The following is a 23,247-nucleotide window of genomic DNA, read 5'->3' as shown; positions in this document are numbered from 1 at the left end:
TCGGCAAAACTGTATTGCACAGGTTCCTTTAGTTTGGTTCAAAATTACACACCTGTTACAGCAGCAAAGCAATCCATCAGAGATAAGTTTTATCTCTTCTTGTATTACACAGCAGAGAAAGTTTCAGAGTCCACCCCGATTTACGCCTGAAAGATTCAGAGTTAACCAAAATTGCAGAGTCCTATCTATTCTTCACTTGAGTGAGCAAAGAGCTCATGAATGATTGTTTATATGCATAACTACTATACTATTTGGGAACCAACATCTGTTTTGTCATAATTTTGAGGTATATTTCTGAATTACTGTGGTGTTGACACGTAGTATGTGCTTGGTAGTTTCATTCCCGCAGTTATAATCCTGTGTAGACATTTGGTGCTCTCTAGGATTTTTACATAGGCTGGAGAACACATATGCAGTTTTTTCTGGGCTCCTTCAACGTGGCTGTAGCATCGTTACATGGTCAAAGCGGTGCGACCAGGCGCTTAACGCTTCACTGGTCCCGAGCCGACCAATTCTCCAACATCATTCCCCACCTCTCCCATCTATTCTCTCTCTCCGGACCTACTCCCCACGCCGGCCGCATCCGGAGCCGCCGCCGTCTGGCTTAGTCAGTTAGTCATCGGGGAAGATGGTGCCGATCTAGCTTGACATGGGAGGGAGTTAGGTGGTGGCGCCGTCGTCGGCATGGAGGCGGGACGGAGCGGGGAGCGAAGAGGACGTGACGTCCATGTCGACCACGGGTATGGAGATCACCAGCGCCGGCACGTGGAGGACGTCGTCAATTCCGCCATGCCGCCGCCGCCAAGCTTGAGGAGGAGGCGCGGCGCGGGGAGGTTTGCACAAGGCCACCATCGACACCCTCTGATGGATCCTGGCCGCCTCGGCATATCCTCCACGAGTTGAGCACTCCGGCCACGGCGCCATCTCGATGGCGGCTCTCCTACAGGTGTGTAGCCCCTCTCTCTCTCTCCCCTAAGATACTCCAGGCCGGCAAGATCCTCCAGGCCGCTCTTCTGTGGCCGGCGGTCATGGTGAGAGTCAGTTCCTGCTCGGTATAGCGGCCATCGACGAGGTGCTCTGGCTCCCCCAATCATTCTCCACTTATGCCATCCCTCTCGAAGCTTTCATGGTGACTGCTCCTCCGTCCCGTCGGCCAGATTGTTTTATCTCCTTCCCCGCTGGAGCGCGAAGGAGGTGGCGCGCTCTGTGAGGTTGCGGTGATGGTGAGCTCGCCGTGTGGAACCCTCTGCGTTGAGGCCCCATGTCTTCTCCAGGACCGGCCTCCACGCCTCCCCAGCCATTCCCCTACAGGTTATCTGCACGATTGTCCCCAAGCTCTTCAGATCTGGTCGTTTTTCTTGGCTACTGCATACTGGGAGACCACTTAATCTTTGCTCATATCCACATGGTTGCCTCTTGTGTGCAGGAAGTTGCTTCAATTCATCAGTCGGCACTGTCCTTTGCATTGTTGTTGTGATCAGGGTTCTGCTGCTCACTAGCATCTAAGGTTTGGATAAGCTTGGTTTGTCTTACCAGAAGAGGGATCTGCCTATTGCATATCTGGTCAGCATTCGCTATGTACCAAAAAATAATCTCGCCTCTTCCATTTTTCTTCTTGTATTCTTGCAACTTAATTTGTCCCTTCCTTGATTACCCAAATCTTTTTTGTTGTGGACCGGAAATAACTACATACTCTTTATCTTCTTGCCCATGCTTCTATTTGTATATATATGTTGTCATTTTGTATAAGTAAACCATCACTTAATTACTGCAATTTCCTTATTCTTTCGAGGCATTAGAGGTAAACATAATTAGTTTGTAATATCCTATCCTTCTGGTGACGAATACTGAACTTCTTCTGACTGTGGACTCAAAACTATTTAGATTTCTCTTTCTTTTTGATAAATATTTGATTTTCTATGTTCCTTCCTTTTTATCTGGTTATGCTAAGAAAATAATGAGTAAATTAATAATAAATGGAGAATAGGTACCGTGGTCATTTTACTCTGCATCGATAAGGATAGTTAATTGTATTTTACAACCTATTTATTGATGTTGGCTCTTCTGTCATGTAAATTGATTTTATTTGGAAATATGAAGCTGTGGATCTACAGTAATTATGTTTGAACAATCTGATTGTGTGGTTCACGTTTTTGTGGTAGTACTTGACAGCTATAGATTCAGCATGATCATCTTTTGTAATCTCACTTCTTTTGCTGGTCAAGAACAGGGCTCATCCTCATTTGTCTTGTCATTGGTCTTCCTCCCTCACCTAGATAGTGGGAGCTGTACCTTCACGGCTAGAGTATGGCGTCAAGATCAGTGACCTCGCCTTCTCCACACCACCATAGGTATGCTATTTCCTTACCAACACTATTTTTCTCTCCTATTGTGGTGTATGATAAATCGATGGCTTAGGATTCACGTTGATAAGTTGTCATCTCTACTTATACTAATTTTGCTTAAACTAATTGTTTTCATGGTCTAGGATGATCCAGAGCTCCCGTTGGATTCTAAAGGTGTATTTTCCTCTGCCATGCGTTCCCTATTTATGCTTTATGTGATCACCTGGCCGACAACTGTACGTCTTAGTGCGATATTATTCAGATGTAAGTCCAATAGTCTATGATGTTTGAATCAAATTTTGAAGTTGTGATAACACAACCCAGCTTAATTTGTATCTGAGTGTATTAAATCAGATTGAAATAAACTTACTTGTGAGGAAAGGAGCAAATGGTTTTCTTCCTCTGAAAAAGAGGAAACCTTCTTTGTCCATTATGTTCTGTTGTAGGATCTTTTGTCCATGCTACTTATTTATTAAAACAGTCCTATTGTTATAATCCGAAAGCAAGACGGCTGCTTTTTGTGTGCTCAACATTTTTTCTTTGTATGCTTACATGCTTACTGGTTTTGTGATTGTTCCCCATATAATACTTTACCTCTTAGATCATCAGTATTTTGCTTAAATCCCTTGGAAGAATAGGCGGATGAAAAGTTTAAAGGAACTGTAGGTTATTTAGAGTATAATCTCTATGGTCAGGTGTATGGTCAAAAGAGCTTTTAGACTTTTCATAGCTTCAATGAAATTATTAGTACTCCCTCCGTTCCTTTTTAATTGACTCAGATTTAGTACAAACTTGTACTAAATCCGAGTCAATTAAAAAAGAACGGAGGGAGTATGATCTTTGTGTGATACTTTTTTGTCTTCCAGATTATGCTATTATAATAAGAAACTGTATTTTTCTTATAATAGCTCGATGGTTCAGAGATGTTAGTTTTATTTCGATGCCTTCTTGTTTCTGCTATTTTGATCTATCTCTTATCTTTGAAGTTATTCTTTTTTTAATCGTGTCCTTTCAAGTCCTAATTCAAGTTCTTGATGCCATCCATGTGTTAACTACCTTGTGTGTTTTTATTTGCATCAGAGATAACGATGATAAATTGACGCCTGTAGCTATTGACCCGCTCTCATGTAGTCAGTGTCTCTCTTCCCCCTCTAATATTGGTTGTCATCATTTCAGTTCGAGAATTTTGTGATGTTCAATATAAAATCTAACATTATAATTCTTCATCTTGGTTATTCCAAGTATGTAATTGTTCATGTTACCCTATTAGAATACATATTTTCATTTCATGTAACTGCTCTGAACTGACTAATTCAGTGTTTCTGTGATATTCTGAACATATATATTTAGATTTAACTGTAGTAGAGGATATCAACCAACCAGTAACCGTGTATCTGAAGGTAGAGTTTTGGTGCATATAGATAATAGAACCATTCGCATGCATCCCTGGTTAACATGGGGCTGCTGGTTATGAAAACTGTTAGGTCATGCAGACTCTGAATTTCATGTTAGAAAATATGGTTACCCTTCGAACAAGAAATTATGTGGTTTACATTTTCTCCATAGTTCAACTGCTTGGAAAATTATGTGGTCTATGTTAGATCATGTGTTTCAGCTCTGGATTGTGCATGCTTTCTTTAACTGAACTTTATATCCTTTCCACTGACGTGATCCACTGCTGGGTCATATTCATAGGAAACATCATTGATAGTCTGCTAATATAGTGAGTAGTGTTGTCTGCAACAATTTATTACCATTCCCATTTTCAATGAAAAAAATGGAAGTTTTAGTTCACAATACTTTAGTTCTGAAATTTTGGGTTGACAGTGTGTCAACAATAACTAGAGAAAATTATCTACTGATATTTTGGGTGGTATTACATGTGCTATTGCTAAGTCTTGATTCTGAAATCCATGTGCCTGAATATCTACTTAGACTGGATTGGCTAAATATTTATCGAACACGTGTGTGCCCTCAGGCGAACGGCGGGAGGCACGTGGCTACATGCTCCAGTCTATCCTTCATGTACGTCGCCGACTCTGTAATGAAGGCAGCCATCTTCAGCAACAATGAATGCAAGAAAGAAATCGGCCGCGTCCTGTGAACAATGATATCAAATCAACAAACTTTCGATCCTTTTTGTCATCAACAAGCTATTCGCCCTTGCCTTCTAAATTTTGTTCTTTTGTTGTGAACCAATGTAACTATCTATCTTTTTTATTACAACTAGAACTTCAACTATGCTAGCCAGGCCGTTTTGGTTGATGAGGTTCATTATACGAATTATCGGCTATGTACTTCTATAATAGTGTCACTTGATCTTTGATCTTGCACTGACTATAATAAGCACACAAATAGCAGTCTCGATAGTAATGTACATTCTTCACCAATTTTAAACCATAAGCAAGTCGTACTACAATCAATCTAAGTGACATATTCATGTCATCTCACACCTTCTCCATCAGCTAGCCACGGCCCAGGCAAAGAAATAGCCCAGATCTAATTGCAAAAGGAGACTCATCACTTGGCTATGGTAAGCTAGACTACTCTTCTTATGGCATCAGGAAACTATCTATGTTTAAACACCTGGTGACCAATTGAAGGGATCAATATCTGTGAAAGGATTATAAATCCCGGAACAGATGGTAATGTCTATATTTCGATCCCATTGTGAATCGCATGTCATCAAAAGATGAGGCACATCTTACGAAAAAAGTCAGGTTTATGTGAAATAGGAACCACTGTAGAAAATGAGAAGTTCCTGGAGTCTAAATATGAAATAGCAATCAATGTTTGTATTTTTTCCAACACTCCATGAGATCATTTTTCTTCTCTAAATAGAGAAGATGAATTCAGTGCACATCCTAGGTTGTTGGTACGACATCATGTACATATCTATAACAATGAATTAAGGGCAATTTGTTTTTGTACTTTTTTCATCAGAAATGGGAGCCTGTTATGATGAGAACATAAATCTATTCCTAAGTCCTAGCTATTCCTTCTCTAGGAATTTGAGAAGGTTTCTCCTATTTGTGGTGAAAGCGAGGCTGGAATAGCTCCCATGGGCAGTTGCAGGAATAGAGGAGGGGAAGCAGAGCAAAGGTAGAACCAGAGTAGGCAAGAAAGAAGGATAAATTAGTAGATCATTATCCCCAACCAAATTTGGTCATCCTCAAGCAACCTAGGTAAATTTATGTCAAAGGGCACAAATAATTGTTCTCTAACTAAAATCTGACTCTTCTTTTTCCCCGTGTCATGATTTTAATCCAGAAAGGGGAAATATAAAATTATAAGGGAAAATAAAATAACCTCAGATTTATGCTATATGGATGAAATTAAGAACTCATTTAGCTACCGTTGTTCTCTGAAAATATAATAAGCATGCTCTGAAATTAAGAATTGATGTGGTGCTCCTGTGTAGTGAAATGCTTGCATGTATAGTTTTGGTTTTGGTGTTTTGAAACTAAACTGAACCCTGGGATTTGTGGGTTCATTCATCTCCGTGGCTGTTGTTTTCAATGATGAAGGCAACAACGTCTTTGCGGAGGCGGTCGATGAGCACGGTTTTGTCCTCCTCAGTGACAGTGTCGTAAGTCGAATCCTCTGCCCTGACCTACACACGGATGGGCGCCTGAGCTGCGGGTGGCCTGGAGGGCTCGCCACCGCCTCACCCCAGTGTCCAAGCGGTGACAATGAAGGATCAGCGTGTTGCTAGGTAGTATTCTGTTATGTATAGCCAGAGGACCACCAAATATACATAAGATTGCACACTAGAATATAATCATCCCTTCTATATTTCATACTTACGCTAATTTATCCAGTAAAGATTTTGACCAGACCAGATATAAAGTAGTACTTGTCAGCAGCATAGCTGCACATACTGATGTAGAATCAAATTTGCAGAGCTATACTTTGTTCTTTGACTATATTGTAGACTTGCGCAATGGAGTCATCATGCCGGCTCGACACGTCCACAGGAGAAAAAGCAAGGTAAATTTTGTTTCACTACAATTTATGCCAGGCTTATATGAATCTGCTATCTAATGCAGTAGTATGTCATTCGTTTTCGTAACACTAAAAAATGATAAGTGTGACCAAATCTGTGGTCCATCCACGTCCTCCTTATGTAAGATATTTTCGGTGATCTGAAAGTATTTCATTTTTTCTGCTTACAAATAGAAAAGAAACAGTAAAAAACAACTATCACGTATATATATGTGCTTGATCTACTAAATATATACATATTAGAATATGGCAGATACTGTAGAATTGGTAGTACTACTAAAGTGCTTGAAGCATTAGGAGCAGGAAACACTTGTTTAAATGGGAACTAGACGATCGGTTCAGCAGAAAGTTTCCTGGTAGCTTATATGCCTAATTGCAACGACTTGTGGCATACCTACATTTTGTATGTAGCAATTATGGTATGCTTCCAATTTTATGTAATTTAATATCTTCCAATTGATAGTCAGTCTAAGTATCTATTATGATGGAAAATGCATCTGATGTTGCAGACTTAGCTGGAGTATAAACTTGTGTAAGTTAGGCATCGATTTATCTCTACATGGCTCAGTGTTCCTGTTACCATAAAAACATGATAAATTTTGTCAAATATGAGTATACAACATCCACTATTTCTTGAGGACAGGCACTGATCGATGCACGCTTCTCTTGACTTTCGTTTGTAGTTTGCCGGAATAAGAGAGTGCACTAAGCATCATGTGCCAATGTTACCAGATAGGTTTTTCCTGAGTTAATTATCTTTTGCTGGATCAATATTTTCTTTTTGAAATATATTTAGCTCCACTCGGCGATAGCTTGCACATACATTACCTCTCTCACTTATGTGACTTGCACATACAATATATTTTGTCTCTCGGTTGTGAGACCAACCTGTGCAGTCTGTCATGACTAATATGAGTGATTAATGGGGAAATATTTCTATGTTGGGTGGTTTAAGACATGCATCAGATAATGTTTCTCAGTGAGATCTGTTGATATGATTCTTATCTAGATTCAGGATTTTGTCCAAGATTGCTTCTGAAATCAACTAAATGCAAGAACATTTGTCTTCCTTCTGAAAATCATTTCTAAGTTTTGAAGTGTTGTTGTGTACATATTTGTTGAGGAAATTGGCGAAGACAACAGGCCGAGGATAGGAGTTGTTAATTGTATGCTGGAGAAGGCACGGGAGGGAACGGTGACATAAGCATTGGTGCTGCGACAACGGGTGTTGTTGTGGTCATTATGTGGTCAATGACATTGAGCCACAAAGAGCTCATTCCCTTTGGCTCCAGTTGATGTATGTTGATTCCTATATTAATAATTTCTGTTACGAAGAGTGTCTTCTGATGTTAGTTAAACCTATTATGATTTTGGGTGTGTACCTGAAGGAAGTGCATGAATATGGTTTTAGGCTTTCAGATTTGGACTTAGAGTAGGATCTTGCATTAATTTCCTACTGTAGTAATTGCAATGATGGGATATCAGAAATAATCTTTCAGCCTTCTCACCATAGATATTAAAATCCTACTTTACCTGGTTGTTTCTTCCCTTCTGCTGCGGTCTAAATAGCTTAGCTAAGTATACCAATTGTACACTATTCATTTTCAATTTCCTGGGCTTGCTTGCCTCCTGAAACCTGAATTGCTCTGAGATTTGATTGAAAGATTTGGCTTTCCCGATGGTGTTTGGTTGGTTATTCAGTACGCTTGGATTTTATTAGTAATGTTGGCGCACCACAAACATTAGCTTTCTATAGTGAAGTGCAAAATACTCACAATCTAGCTAAAAAGTTGATATAATTATTTTGTATCTGTGAATACAGGTATTGTACCTATTCGAGTTTGGGTAGTTCGTCTAGATGGAACAATTGGTTTTCATTGTTGTAAATATTTGAGTTTGAGTATATAGTTCTGGTGATGAAAACCCAGTCATTTAGCACTAACAGAAATCACTATCACTCAACCACACAAGGCGTGGCGTGCCGCCGCGCCCTTCATTGCTAGTACACCTATAACACACCGCACGCTTGATCCCTCTGTGCGTGGGGTGCCAAACCAGCAAAATAAGGCTGAAAACGCACAGGCAGGAATTGTTCCACAAAAAATGCCATGCTAGACCAAGGTTGTCAGACGAGCTAGTGGCAGGCCCACAAGCTTGGCAGGGTATCGAATACAAAATCACCACAAGTTGGTAGCACATGCATGCCCCAGGAAACAACCACTCTTTTTCATTCTACTAAAAAAATAGGATTTTACACTTTAAGCACAATGACTAACCGCTACAAGTTAGCCAAAATGCAAACTCTACACTATTAAATTATCCAGAACATTGTGTCCAGATTATTTCGGAATAACATTATAACTCAATGACTGAATCTCGGAACGAGCCAAACAAAATATTCAGCAACACCATGTAGCTTACCAGAGTAAGTTAACTACAGACAGGAAGAGATGTCTGTACAATATCCCAAAAAGTCGATTCAGCTCCTGGGTGTATATGCTTCCTCTACTAAAAAAACATATGTTAAAATATTGAATTTTTTTAACAATTTTTTTTACATGTATCTCTCCATAATATATGTGTGTTCGTGAATTTTCGCGAAAAAACGATAATTTTTGTGGTCTATTAAAAAAAGAGAAAAAATGTTTGTGAAAAGCCTTATTTTCCGGTCTGAATTTTATCTTTTTTACACACCCCACACGACAAGTCAATTTTTCATGAAACAACTTTGTAAGCGTGTAGCACCCGAAGATATACTTGCAAATTTTTAGTTTCACGTTTCTTAACATTTCAAAATATGTCTAAATACATTTCAAATTAAAGGGAGCATAACATCACTACAATATCCACACTACATTATTGCATCTCCTAGTTCAGGTCATTGACTCGGTGTGTGCAACCTAGGTGCTTCATCAGAGATCGCTTCTTATCTATCAAGGTATCCCTAGATCAAAAATCCTGGAGATTGGCAACCACCGGCGCAGGGATGATGAGACGGCGTCGAGGAAGCTTCGTAGAGGAACCTTCATAAACGCCCTCGCCTCCGCTAGCAAGTTCCCGCAAATAACCTGCAAAAGATATATCTTTACTTTTACCATCTTTTTGCTCCCTGAAGAACGAACTGAAATTCGAACAATACTTTTTATCTAGACTCAGTTTTAACTTACACTGGAACATGGGCAGTATCTCTGATTCAGTTTGGAGTAGCAGCTTCTTTATAGTTGCTTTAGCCAGGGTAGATGGCAGAGCAAGGTCTTCATCTGTTTTATGCACTGGAGCAAGGCTCTCTTCAAATAAGCAGAATCTTGAACCAGGGATCAAGTGTGAAGGAGAGGTGTGTGTCTCGGTGACAGAATGAATGCACTGTAGAACTTGACACCTAGGGTCATATGTGTAAACTTTTTTCTGAAACTTTTCATGAACCCAGTTGCTAGTAGTAATCATAATCTTCTTCCCAGACCGGCAATTGCCAACAGAACCAATAACCCTCACAACCTGTGGGTCACTTAATTCTCTTCTGATGTGCCCGAACAAATCAATTCGATGATTCAGCGACCAATCACTAGAGTCATAATCCAACAGTCCCCAAATCTCTAGGGCGCTTCCATGAGGGGTTCCGTTGCGAAGGTTCCGGACAATACACACTTGGTCATCCATCACAACCAGGTGCTCCCCTTCTGACTGGGACCAGGGGCGCTTGTTCTCTCTTGGTCCCCAGAACGGCGGCGAACGGATGGATCCGAAGGTCTCCTCCGCAACAGAAAACAATATGATAGCATCTCTTGGCGTTTTGAGGTTAAAAGTAGGACAGATTAGCCAGTGCAGGAATCCATTGGCAAACACAGGTGGTATTTTGTCCAGCACTGCATGATCAACTGCAGAAATCACAAACTGGGACAAACTGAAGGGTACACCACCAGCCGCTCGCCTCCAACAATCAACTCCCGGTGTGTACACATGACACATGACAGCCTCCTTTTCATGGTTATACCCATTGATCAACCTCACCACCTTGTACTCCCTTGTCTGGTCATCAAATCCCAGTCCGGTGGTGTAATCGCGTCTAGGATAACGGTGTGGTGGCAGACGAGTAATTGCCCGTGTGGCGGCATTGCAAACATAGTAAGCTGGCGCAGAAGCATCAAACAGAAGGGTGAGTCCACAGCATGACGAGGGTGTCACCACTTCCACGGAGTCGTGGCGGGCAGAGTCAAAGGTGAAGAGTAAATCATCTCTGTGGCCTGACGGTGAACATGAGTACACTGCGCTGGAGTCCAATCTTGAAGTGGGCGAGACCACCAGTAGCTTTGGTGCTGGCGGCAGCACCTTAGAGGCCGCCATGTGGAGGCTGCAGAAATCCTTGGAGGAGAAGAGCTCAGCCCAAGGGCGGCAGACGGCCCGAAAACGGAGAACTGATTTGACGGGGAGCCGAAGTAGAACCTCCAACATCATGTCATGGGGAAGCAACAGCGTGCAAACAGATACAGCGGGCTTTTTCCTCTTGTTGCTTTGGAAGACCTCCACCGTCATATTCGCAGCCTCGCCACAGGATGGCATGGCACTCTTCCTCTTCGCATCCATCGACCAAGATGGCCTGTAGTGAAATCAACCTAAGGGATGTCAGTGAAATTTCATATAAGCTTTAGGGTGGACTTAACCCCAAGTTTTGTTTAAATATCATATAAACTGACTGCTATCAGTACTATTAGCTGATGGCCATACGCACCAAAATACAATGCATCTTGGTCAATACATACAGTATAGTAGTTTTCAGTGTTATATATTTGTATATTGTTCTGAAACGAACAGGCAAGACCAACCATATTTTATTTTTACCTTGAAATAATAAAATGAATGCTATCAATCTTAGTGAACAAGAGAAAGAGATGAGCTCAAATATATTTGAAGAAGCCCTCTCACCGTATGTAACAGTAACTGAATGGGGTCAGATCGAGCAAGATAGATCTGGCTTGGAGCAAAACGAGATCTGTCTGACAGCAAAAAATAAACAACAGATGCGAGCAAGGTAGGGCTTCCTTACCAATCGAATCCGCTGGAGAAGAAGAAGGGGGACGCCTGCGAGCAACCCTTCGTTAGCTGGGAGGATTGGCGAAGCTGGGGTCACGGCGGCGGCTCGGCCACGGAAGGACTCGAATTTTGCTTATATCAAGGAGTTGGAGATGAGATTGGAGTATACCAAACTTGCGAGAGGAAACCGGTTCGGACCCCACTCGAAGATCTTCCTCCAAACCCTGGTGCAGCCTCAAGGAACTGTTCGAGCTGCTGGATTGGAAGCACCTTGTCAGTTTAGGAGTGTTCCAGGGTGCCAACGAAATCACTATGATTAGAAAAAATGAGATCACTAATCGGAGTGATGTGAGAAACATCACCGCATTTTATCTTTTTCTGCATATATCAGTACATATGTCTTTTCTCAGAGATTTTTGGTGCGTAGTTAGAACACTTGTTCATGTTCATTGTCCAAAAATTTCAGATTTTTTTTGAATTTATTTACTAATTTTATTTAAAAAAATTACCGGGAGTATCTACACCTGAGTTCAGATCTGTTTTTTCGCGGCAAAACACGATTACAAAAACTCAGGTCAAAAATGAGAAATACAGATTCCAGGACTCGGCTTGCTCATATCAGTAATACAGTCGTGCATAACATTAATTTAGACTGATCACAACAAGAACGGCATCCAACTATTCATCAGAACTTATTAATGAGATATAGAAAAGCTAAATTACAGGGGCAGGCAACACCAGAATCAAGCTAGGTGTATGATCCTGTGCACAAGTACTTAACATTGTTTCAAGTCAAATATAAGAAGGGCCCCATTCGGGGACATCCGATAAAACTCAACTATAAGAATCAACAGAAGTTCACTACTTAATACACTGCTCAGCATTCGCATCCGGACACCTAATGTCTTCTTGCAGAGGAGAAGACTATTGTTTTATTGACTTGAAAACTTCATAGAACGATTTTTTTGTGTGCGTCTGACTGACATTGATAAGATATCATAATTTTTCTCCGCAACTGGAAACCTTCTGTCACCTGTTGCACAACTACTTAGCATTGTTTCAATTCAACTATAAGAATGTCCCTTCGGGGATATCTGATGAAATTCAAGTACTATAGTAATCAACAGAAGTTTAGGAGTACATAATATAGTTAAGAACACACACTGATTTGACAAGTAGCTCGATGACTACTGAACATGGCTCCTGATTCGTAAAGCCAAATAGTAGTTCAGACTACCCACAACATGACAGAATGAGAAATATGCTTAATATAAATATAATGAACAATAGTACACTACCAAAAACTGGTGTTTACAGTTTCCCAACACACTAGCATCAATAATTTTAGAAAGAAGATGCCCAAGATAACAGGACAATATGAGACTGAAGGGTTCAATGTATCACATCCATCTTGTTTTGCCCACACGGGGATAACACGCTAAGTTATCCTCATATAACATAGGAACAAGAGGCCTAATTTCACTGCCCATTATATTTGGTTTCCCGGCTGATTGTTGGTCTTTAGAGCATGCGACAGCCCCATCAAGTGAACACAGATTCTGAATTGTTCGCTCCACTGGATCATATAAACCTAATTTTTTCCCAGTGTTCAGCAGGATCCTTCCATCAACAGGATCAACAGCTAATGGCACCACAACATTTGTCTCAAGGGAATAGTCAGGCCATGCTTCTAAGTGAACTATATATGCTATGCCCCATTCACCATGCTTTAGCTTCCATATATCTAAATTGTTCCCAACTGGATCCGCTAGAACAGCACATAATACTCCCTCCAGCTCTACCACAAATGCATGCTGATGACATCTTCCATTCCACACTGCAATGCATGGAGGGCAAGGGATGACACCAAAAGCATTTGTAGCAATGTCGAAAGAGATAATGGCCCGCTCATACTTCTGTCCCAACCTTGGCTCGCTCATCCAGTACAACATCCCTTCAAGATAGGCGGGTGGCATATCATTCATAGGTAGAGGTGGGACCAGAGAATTTTGGGCGTAACCTCCGGATTTACACCGCCATAACTCGCATGTCAAGGCATATTGACGAGATTCAAAGTCCTTTAGCTTGTAGAAGATTTCCACGAGAAAATGCTCACAAGTCAAGAGGTCGAAGCCCAATCCGACATTCTTGTTGCCAACTGCAAAAGCATGTTGTTCCGCTTGCGCCTGCGCCTGGTTACAGTACACCTTGTGGAAACCTGTACATGGGTTGTAGAGATAGTCATTTTCCTCGGTGCTTATCAGGTTCAGACCGTGGCAAGGCTTCGAGCAAACCATCTTTGTATCAAGCAGCACAATGTGCCTATGATCTTCTGGAAGACATCTATTCAGGGGAGCAAAACTGAAGCCTGACTGTCCAGTGCCCTTGCCAACAAGCATGACCTTTGGTCTTTTATCCATGTTCTTATGTTCAAGGTACGACTGAATGAAGCTTTGACTTTCGGTCAAACTGAGCCACTGCTTGCAGACAAGTTTAGTCTGTATGACTGATTTGGCTGGGAGGCGGAGGAGGATCTCTTTAGTCGCCTTAGCCAGGGTAGATGATAACGCTATCTCTCTATCTGTTTTATGAACTGCAGCAAGGCTCTCTTCGAATAAACCGAATCTTGAACTAGGGGTATTGGTTATACGAGATGTGTGTGTCTCTCTGACTGAAAGAATGGTCTCTAGAGCTTTGGACCTAGGGTCATAGGAGTGAACCTTGTTCTCGAACTTTTGATCAACCATGCGCTTGCTAGTAGCGATGATAATCTTCTTCACTGACCTGCAATTGCCAACAGAACCAATAACTCTTACAATCTGTGGCTCGCAAAAATCTCTTGCCACTTGCCCTGACAAATCAATTTGATGACTCAGTGACCAGTTACCAGAGCTATAATCAAGCAGCTTCCAAATTTCCAAAGTGCTACAATTAGGATTGTTGCGAAGGTCTCGGACCATACACAGTTGGTTATCCATCTCCACTAGGTGCTCTACTGATACCCTGGCCAAGGGAGGCTGGTGCTGTTCTGATGCCCAGAATGAAGGTGATCGGGAATATGTGAACGTCTCCTCTGCGACTGAAAAGGATATGACAGCAGCTCTAGGCCAGCTGAGGAAGGATTTAGGGTTGACCAACCAGTGCAGAGATCCGTTCGCAAACACAGGTGGTAGTTTGTGCCTGGCAGCATTAGCGACAGCAGCAAGCACAAACCTGCGCATCCCAAAGGGTACCTCTCTGGTAGCTGGCCTCCAGCGATCCCCATACCCGCCTCCAGCTGTGTACACCTCACACTTGATCATCTCCTTCTCCTTGGGCTTTGCATTGATGAGCCTCACCACCTTGTACTTCCTTGTCCGGGCATCAAATCCCAGTCCAGCAGAGGACCTGCGGCTCATGTCAAGGTAAGGCGGCAGGCGCGTGACTTCCCGTGTGGCCGCATTGCAAATGTAGTAAGCCGGCGGAACAGCATCGTAGAGAAGGGTGAGGCCATGGCACGGCGCGGGCGTCACTACCTCCACAAAGTTGCCGCGGGCACAGTCGAGGGTGAACAATAGGTTATCTCTGGGGTCCGATGGCGAGCATGAGTACATGGCCGTGGAGTCAAATCCTGCTGCAGGTGAGACATACAGTAGCTTTGGTGTTGCTGTCGGTGCAGCATTAGCCAGCATCGCCCTGTGGAGGCAGCAGAATTCCTCGGAGGAGAACATTGCAGACCAGGAGCGGCAGACGGCCCGGAAGCGTACGATGGATTTGACGGGAAGCCGCAGCAGCACCTCCTCAACCATCTCGTCCGGGAGCGACGCCGCGGAACCGGATACAGCAGCCATCTTCCTCTTGTTGCTCACCACCGTGCCGCAGGATGGCATTGGCGGCATGGCACTCTTCTTCTTGCTGCCAGGCATCGTGCCCATCCCGGCGTGCGGCCGATTGGGATTGATCTGGTCTGCAGTAAAACCGACAGTTTTAGCGAAACTTCCTCGATGCATTCAATTTCATGAAAAAAAAAATCAAGAAAAAATTAAGAAGATAAACGAGGAGATGCGCCTGACTGTATATGGTCAAAGATTCAGATCGATGTTCACGACGAAAACTCAGGTCCACCGATCTAGGAGATGTGCTTGAGAGAAAAAGGGGAACAAGGGTTTGCTTACAAGCAAGAGGAATCGAATTGTGCCCCGAGTCCCAACAGACCACCACTGTCGGGGTTCCTCCTCCGCTTTTTGGCGATTTGGTGTCCGGGAGGAAGACGAGCGGGGTCCGGGCAAAGGATTCGAGCAAACCATGTTGGAATTGGATTCAGATCGTTTCTCTTTGGCTGGAACTGATCTTTCTTTCTGGGATCGCGCGGCCACCATATACTGGAGAAGGGACGGATGAGCCGGCTAACCTATCCCTATTGGAATTTCTCTTTGCTGTGAAAGGCCTATGAACACCTCCAAAATTCAATTACGAAGCTAAAATAAGATTTTCTTCCCTGTCAGTATCGGAGAAGAGACGGTAAACACGTAAAAATTGTATAATAACCTATACTTTTCATCCTCAAAAGAAAAACCTATAGTTTTCAATTTTCTAAACATAGATGGCTCTGGCGAAATCTGTAAATACATAAAAGCTACATTTATTTATACTTTTTTCGAAAATACGTTCTGGAAGACATATCAATCACATAGAAGAAAAGACCGACGGCCGATACAACGTCAAAAGGCTACAACTCCACCCACACCCAAAGCGATATAAAGCTGAGTGGCTTACACTCTAAACCCTATTTATTTATACAATACGCGGAGAAACCGTCTCCCAAACCCTATCGCCGCCTGGAAGGCCGAACTCTAGCCGTTCACGTGTGAGGGACATTTAAGTTCTCCCCAATTCCACGTTCACGCTGGCGCTGCCTTCGATCTCCCGCCCAAATCGCTCTTCGGCGCCGCGGCTCACCGGGATCTAGCCCCATGGACCTCACCAAGCTTTTGCCCGCGGCTGGCGTGGTCGGTCCGCCTCAACAACTAACTCCCACAGCTGGATTTGGCTCTGGTTCCCAGGCTGTCGGATCCGTCACGCACAAGATTGTGGGCACCGGTAAGCCGAAGAGGAAGCAGTTGGCACCCCTAGACGTTGTTGCGTCACTGGCGGCCAAGACGCAACAGCCTGCGCCCGTCGCCAAGGCGCCCAAGCGTGTTCCTGAGAAGATGCGGAGCCTTAGCCCGTCGCCGATGCGTCCCATTTGAACGGTGCATGCAACGTGCTCGGTGATGATTCTGCGAGGTATGACATCCGTCCTCTCAATGAGCTTCACAGCGATGGTATGGTTTTATGATCTCTTGCATCCATCAAGGAGGGTGTGTAACTTTTTGGACATTCGATGGTTGAACATTGCCTAACTTTGGGTTAGTGCGATCACGACAATTGGATGTAAAAAACCATAAACTATTGCATCATTTGGTTGTTGTAGTATTAATCATTGTTGATTGAAATGCTCATTAAATCATAACTCGATGCGAGATGTTTTCAAATCGTAAAAGTCGTTTTTTGTGGCATGTAAACACAAAATAAAGTTCGCGTGTTTACAAGCGACTCCGTTAGAGTTGCTCTTAGGTTGTTAGTATCCAGGTACTAGCTAGCATCGTGGTCCTATAGCATCGTATTACCATGATACAATAAAAAAATTATTTTTATTAAAAAGTACTATTATTGTTGTATTAAATTGTAATTGGTGGTGTCGGTAAGTTAAAAAACTAATGTACTTAGACGACTTGGTACTAAAACACACACTCCAAGCTTCTCTGTACTTAGACGACTTGGTACTAAAATACACACAATCGCTAAGCCGCCTCTCCACATATGATATCGTATTACCACGTAAAGGTTGTCTTCTACATATTCAACAAGGATCAATTTAAGATTATCACTCCTACATAATTTCACATAATGCTTGGAAAAGTAGGAACCGGGTCGGCATCCGCAAGATGATAAATTGAAAGCTAGTTATAACCAAGGGATACGATAGGCATGACATTCTTGATAGGTAGGTCTTTCGTGATCACCACCTTTACCCTAGTACATTTCCTTTTGAATTATCCTCAAAGGTGATGCTTAACGTTGAGTTGATAGCTTCAATGAATTCATCAAGCGCCCCTTTGTCTCTGGTCATATGATTGGTGCATCCACTATCAAACACTGATTTTGAACCGTCGGAGGCCTAGCCCTACAAAATGAAGTCTTTTGTTAAGGAACCCATTGAGTAATGGGTTCCATGGAATTAGCAACAAGATATTTTTGTACCCAAATTGAGTACCACTTATAAGCGTAACCACTACGAGGGCCAACATATTTAGCATATACATCCCCTCGTGTGTCCTTACATATATATCACATAGGATGGGTTATTCTTACCTGCAAACTTGCGATTGGGATTGCCCCTCGTAGCTCCCCCATTTACAATGATCTTCTTGGCATTGGCATCCACCTTGTGTCCTTCTTACACAAAGTTAACCTTGTTAGGTGGAACAACGTCATTCTTGTCATTCATTGGGTTGCGTTCAATGCTTTGCTTGTAACTTCTCACCTTTTGATGAGCAAGTACACCATAATGAGTCTTGCCCTTGGTGGGGGTGTGAGACGCTCCTTCTAAAGTTGCTCTTTCAACTTCTTATTCTCCTCAACGAGAAGTTCTTGATCGATGGTAGAGTCAGAAGCACAGGCAAATGTTATCAACAATTATGGTATATTCTGATGTATCAAGCGCCTCTTCATAAGTGTCTTGAAGTAGGTCATGGTTCTCCCTAAGTTTCATTAGATCACCCTTAACAAGCTTGTTAGCAAGCTCTAGGTGGTCAAGATCCTTAGTAAGAGAAGCATGAGTAACTTCGAGTTCCTTCTTTGATGCATCAAGCTATCTAGACATTAAAAGAGCCATATCAACTGTATCCATGTCCTTAACCTTATCAAGTTTCAAAGGTTTCAGTTTGCTGCTTTAGAAGAAATGTAGTGTTGTTCTAGCTCATTACTTAGATCTTTCTTAAGGAGATTCAATCTTTGCTTCTCAGATGAGATTACAATTCCTCGCGTGAGGCAACGGTATTCATTAGGAACTCAAATTTAGCAAGAGCATCACCATGAAGAGAACAAATTACTTTAAACAAGTCGGTGATCATATCTTCTTCTTCAACATCATCATTATCATCCAAGAAGGAGGATGAAATCACCTAAGCACTTCTTGACATGAGACAAATGTTAGAGTTATTGGGGGTGGAGGAGATGTCTAGGTCATCCTTCAAAACACCTCTTGCCATGAGACAAGTGTCAGAATTATTGGGACTGTAAGAGTTGTCGGGGTAGTCGTTGGTGTAGTCATAGGTGAAGAGTGACCCGGGTCGGAAAGATCCAAACCGGCCACACCCACAACCTTCTCTCATCCTCACTATCCTCATCGGAAGTGTGCTCGGCACCAATGATAGCTTTGCCTCCTCTTCTATTGTTCTTCTTGTGTCTCGTTAATGAGGATTGGCTTAAATCTTGGTGTGGCACCCCTCTCATACTTTAGCTTGTCGTCTCTTCTCGTAGGGACACTTGTCGAAGAAGTGGGTTTATTCATTACAATTGTAACAAATCATGTTCTTATCGCTAGGGTAGCTCAAACCTTTCTTCCCTAAGTTCTTAGGCAAAGAAGGCAAGATCCACATGGATATCATTAGTTGATGTCATCTTCTTCAATATCTTCTCATTCTTGCTTGTCTTGGAAAACCTTAGCCTTCAAAGAAACTCTATGAGTATCTTCCATAACACGGTTCAACTCTTTGACCTTCTTTCCTTCCTTGGCCATATTATCCGTGGCAACAAAGCATGAGACTAGGTCATCCAAAGTGAACTTGTTTTGTGCATCGAGAAGAGTCAAGTTAAGATCCAATTGTTTTTCATCAACGGCGATTACTCAGACAATCTTGGACTTGATGGTCTCATCATTGAATTCAAAGCCATCTTGATACTTGTCACAACCAAGTCCCCTTGATATTCACATGGAGGGCATCAAGCCTTGCATAGGCATTGGAAAGACTTTAGCATTGATCATGAATTGAATAAGTTCATCTCGGACTTGGCCGCCTCATACTTGGAATTTTGGATGAGGGATGTTACTTCTTGGTGAACGATGATTCTATCGCAAAGCTCCTTGGAGGACTCAAGTTCACTAACTTAATTATGGAGAGCTCGGCGAAGCATACTTAGAATTTGTCACGGGTGGTGGCGTTGAGTTAACTATCATAGTACTCATGAGGAGATAAGTTGTTCAGATCGTTGGGCTTGGATCCATGCACCATAATGTCCCAAAGCTCCTCGCTACAACTACGAAGATGAGACTCCATAGAAGTTTGCCAAAAGGAAAAGTGAGTTCCATTATAATAGGGAGCGGGTATTGAATGGTTAATGTGAGGCATGAGGGGATTATACTTAGGGTATGTAAAAGGGTATTGACTTTAAGGCTCAAGAGGCTTTGTGGCACCACTCATTTGAACAGGATCGCCAAAACCCTCTTCACCCGGTGCCAATAGTTTCACTTCAGAGTTAGCCGATTGATCACCAAGTGGACCCTTATCCCCCAAGACCCTTAATACATTTCTCGAGGTTGAAAATCCGGTCACTGAGATTGGAATCGGCCTTAGCCTTTTCAAGGGCTTCACGGGCCATTATTTCCCTAAACCCTTTGACAGTATATTTCATAGTCTCATCCTCAGAAAACCATCTCGTTCTTAAGGTGGTAAAGCCCTTAAAAAGAGTGCTTTCTCTGATACCAATTGAAATGATAGAGATGGTAACCTAGAGGGAGTAAATAGGTTATGCAAATTTTCTTTAATTTCTTTTGCAATTTTATACTTTTCGGAGTAGTAAGTGTGTCTAATGCAAACTGGGTGAGGCAACATATATGATGATAAAAGATATGCCAAGCACAAAGGCTATCGCAATAGTAAACAGCACAAGATATTAGTTAGGAATAACCGAGGAACATGGAGACGAAGATGTAGTATCGTGTTCCCTTCCTTGGTAAGAAGGTACGTCACGTTGGAAAGGTGTAGGATCCCACGAAGGACTTCCCAATGCCACAAAGGCTCACCTTCTTCTCCGGAGTCTATCCCACGCAGGAATACAATCACTTGTGGTAGACTTTAAGGTAGTCTCCAAAATGTCATAACAAATCCACAACCCGGATGCTTCCGAGTGATCCTAACCACCTAGGGTTTCCCACAAACCCAAGAGTAACAAGGTTGCTCGATGAAATCAGGGGTGGGGGGGATGATGTTTGGCGTGGTGGGATCGAGATCCAGATCTCGTCTTGCTTTCTACCAAAGGGATGTGGCTTTGGTTGGGTAGAATGGGATATCCTCAAGAAATGGTGTTTCAACAATGGTGACAGAGAGAGCACAAGGATATGATATTAATGGTAGACCTAACCCTCTCAAGCTAGGAAAAAGGGTATTTATAGGAAAAAGGGTATTTATAGTACAAGGAAAAACGTAGACGTTTGGAAAAGTTCTTGCGACCCAGACCGGCGATAATTTTGACTCATGCCTAAGTGAACAGGCGAGCAAACAGGCACCACCGGAAATCCCGCTGGAGTTCTCCCAGTGCACAAGACTAGGCCGGACTGAAACTGGCATGCCAGATTCTACGCCGGTTCAGCAGCCTGAGCCGGCCCAAAACTGGTGCACCGGATTCCTCGCCGGTTTCAAACCTACGAGCCGTAACATTTTCGGTGCACGCCGAAACGGCTCTCTGATATGCTATTCGGCATATACCGGAGCAGTCCAGTGGGCGCCAAACAAATCCGGCGGAAAAACCGACACCACCGATTTCGCTGAAACCTTTTCAAATGGCATTTTCTCCAAAAACTGAACTCACCAAAAAAAGTTTGATGGGTCAATTTGGTGGTAGGATGTGTGTGTATGGCTTAGGAAACATCCCTAATGAGCTCATCGAGACCATCCCTCTTAATAGTATGGTGTTTTCTATACACCTTTTAAAATTGTACTAAATTCAAATCAATTAAAAGAGATCGGAGAAATAGTTTGGTAGCCGGCGAAAAAAAACATCTTTCTCGGATCCTACGGTCTACCTACCACGGTATGAGCTACCAAACACACTCTTCATTGAGGTGATAAGATGCATTAGCAAGGGATCCAACACGTATCATGAATGTCGATGATTTTAAAGTTGGCTTTGTGGGTATCGTTTCTTCTCTCGGGCATGGATCTACCAAACCTGTTAATCATCGTGTGTTTTATTTGTCAAATTAACCAGTCCCGTTGACGTTGTGTCATCTAATCTGAGCATACCAGAGCTAATCAATTCATGTTCATGCATGGAATAATTAGTCACTATCCAAATCCCCTCTATTTTTTGGGGTCAAAACTAATGGAAGCAGCTCTGGTTGATCTCCTTAGTCCTTGTGGCTACCATATGTAGGACCCTGCTAATGCAAAACTAGCATGTTCTTTAGTTCGGGAAACAAAATTAAGCTGAATAAACAAAGAATAAACAATGTTTTAAAATACTTTAAGTTGTATTATAACAAGAGGCCTATTAGCTCAGCTGGTTAGAGCGTCGTGCTAATAACGCGAAGGTCGCAGGTTCGAGACCTGCATGGGCCATCTATTTATCTTTTTTACAAAACTTATCAAGGACCATTAAAAAAGTAAAAATGTTAATCGAAAAATTTGGCTTCGCCCGGGTTTGAACCGGAGACCTTCAGTGTGTTAGACTGACGTGATAACCAACTACACCACGAAACCTTCCGACAATTGACATCAAGAATTCTTATATAACATTTTTAGGTAAAATAAAAGGTGTTGGCTGTGCTACACAGAGGCTAGATAGACGGATGTCACAGACCAGCAACATGGCAGAATGGTATTCTAAAGCATGCTACATCAAATAATTATTTATTTGTGGGAAATCATTATAGTGTTGTACTTTTCACATGATAATATAGCTTCTTAACTTGTTTTCTAGTCAATGAAAACTAACACTTGCGGTATCAGGGATAGACAACCCCACATCACACACAAGAATAAAACTTTAATTTTTTTTAGTTCAATTGTACTTTCTTAGAGCTAACCTCTCCCCCGAGGCGGCGGCGCCGCCCGCCGTCCCCGGGGAGTCCCCCTCCACTCCGCCCCCTCCCCTCCCCTACAGGCCCCCCTCCTCCGCCGCCATCGCCGAGGACGCCGCGGGGCAAAGCCCCTGTGGTGAGGCGGCGGTGGCGGCTCGGTCCTCCGTCGGCAGAGCGCAGCGCGGGCTGCGGGAGCGTGTGGGGGCGGCGGCCTACACCCTCCTCCTCCGTCGACTGAACGCAGCGGGATGGCGGTGGCCGGCGGATCTCCGGCGGCCGGCGGCGGATGTTGGCTGCGGTGTGGTTGGATCTGGGCCGGAGGTTCAGATCGCGATCCATCGCGGCTACGTCTCGTCAAAGGCACGAGGAGGCTTCGCTGGGTCTTCTTCGCGGCTTGAGGACGTCCGGGTCTTCGGCCCGGGCATGGTGGTGGTGGCTGACTTCATCCACCGAAGGCAGTCGGCCAGGCTGGCTGTGTTGGATTTTTCATCACACTTTCAGCGCCGGCAGCGAGACGGGGAGGCATAGTAGCCGGTGAAAACCGTGCCGACTCCGGTCATGGCGGCGTCTGCGCCGTTATCTTGTTGAAGGCATCGTCAAGCAACTATCGCTAACCTACTCGTTCCGGTGGCGAGATGGAGGAGCTTGGAAGCCGACGATGGTGTCGCCGGTGGAGGGTTGGAGTGGCCAGCCCAGGATGGTCGCCGACGTGGGGGTCTGATACGTCTCCGACGTATTGATGACCCACAAGTATAGGTGGTGTATCGC

At 43.2% G+C, this 23,247-nt stretch overlaps 2 protein-coding genes, 1 long non-coding RNA gene and 2 other non-coding genes across 7 annotated transcripts; 2 read left to right on the top strand and 3 right to left on the bottom strand.

The window, feature by feature from the left end:
* Positions 1-691: 691 nt before the first annotated feature.
* LOC124707159 lies at positions 692-7,851 on the top strand. 2 transcript variants are annotated; one of them, XR_007004755.1, is made up of 4 exons: positions 692-1,311; positions 1,427-2,351; positions 2,489-2,609; positions 4,324-7,851. It is a non-coding gene; the product is annotated as an uncharacterized LOC124707159 (long non-coding RNA). The 2 variants fall into 2 exon arrangements; XR_007004756.1 differs by lacking the exon at positions 4,324-7,851 and having other exon boundaries at positions 2,489-2,726.
* A 1,327-nt stretch (positions 7,852-9,178) lies between these two features.
* LOC124707158 (F-box protein At1g11270-like) lies at positions 9,179-11,537 on the bottom strand. Its single transcript, XM_047238822.1, has 3 exons — positions 11,392-11,537; positions 9,518-10,944; positions 9,179-9,418 (listed from the first exon to the last, which is right to left on the bottom strand). Exons 2-3 carry the CDS (start codon positions 10,929-10,931, stop codon positions 9,300-9,302), a joined length of 1,533 nt encoding a protein of 510 aa, XP_047094778.1. The 5' UTR covers positions 10,932-10,944; positions 11,392-11,537; the 3' UTR covers positions 9,179-9,299.
* Positions 11,538-12,777: 1,240 nt separating this feature from the next.
* On the bottom strand, positions 12,778-15,767 carry LOC124707156. 2 transcript variants are annotated; one of them, XM_047238820.1, is made up of 2 exons: positions 15,533-15,767; positions 12,778-15,324 (listed from the first exon to the last, which is right to left on the bottom strand). In XM_047238820.1, the coding sequence occupies exon 2, from the start codon at positions 15,290-15,292 to the stop codon at positions 12,779-12,781; it is 2,514 nt and encodes an 837-aa protein (XP_047094776.1). In that variant the 5' UTR covers positions 15,293-15,324; positions 15,533-15,767; the 3' UTR covers position 12,778. The 2 variants fall into 2 exon arrangements, with proteins under 2 accessions (XP_047094776.1, XP_047094775.1); XM_047238819.1 differs by having other exon boundaries at positions 12,778-15,319.
* A 6,177-nt stretch (positions 15,768-21,944) lies between these two features.
* On the top strand, positions 21,945-22,018 carry TRNAI-AAU. Its single transcript has one exon. It is a non-coding gene; the product is annotated as a tRNA-Ile (tRNA).
* Positions 22,019-22,085: 67 nt separating this feature from the next.
* Positions 22,086-22,159, bottom strand: TRNAV-AAC. The gene has a single exon. It is a non-coding gene; the product is annotated as a tRNA-Val (tRNA).
* Positions 22,160-23,247: the final 1,088 nt, after the last annotated feature.

This window comes from Lolium rigidum, chromosome 4 (genome assembly GCF_022539505.1).
Source record: "Lolium rigidum isolate FL_2022 chromosome 4, APGP_CSIRO_Lrig_0.1, whole genome shotgun sequence".
Lineage (NCBI taxonomy): Eukaryota > Viridiplantae > Streptophyta > Magnoliopsida > Poales > Poaceae > Lolium > Lolium rigidum.
The sequence above is the reverse complement of the archived record's forward strand: the minus strand, read 5'-3'. Positions and strand labels throughout refer to the sequence as shown.

Excerpts from the sequence above, each read along its gene's own strand:
- LOC124707158 (XM_047238822.1), bottom strand. The coding sequence starts at position 10,931 with ATGGATGCGAAGAGGAAGAGTGCCATGCCATCCTGTGGCGAGGCTGCG. Across the intron at positions 9,419-9,517 it reads GATACTGCCCATGTTCCAGT|GTTATTTGCGGGAACTTGCT; the intron begins GTAAGTTAAAAC and ends TATCTTTTGCAG.
- LOC124707156 (XM_047238819.1), bottom strand. The coding sequence starts at position 15,736 with ATGGTGGCCGCGCGATCCCAGAAAGAAAGATCAGTTCCAGCCAAAGAG. Across the intron at positions 15,320-15,532 it reads CAATTCGATTCCTCTTGCTT|ATCAATCCCAATCGGCCGCA; the intron begins GTAAGCAAACCC and ends ACTGCAGACCAG.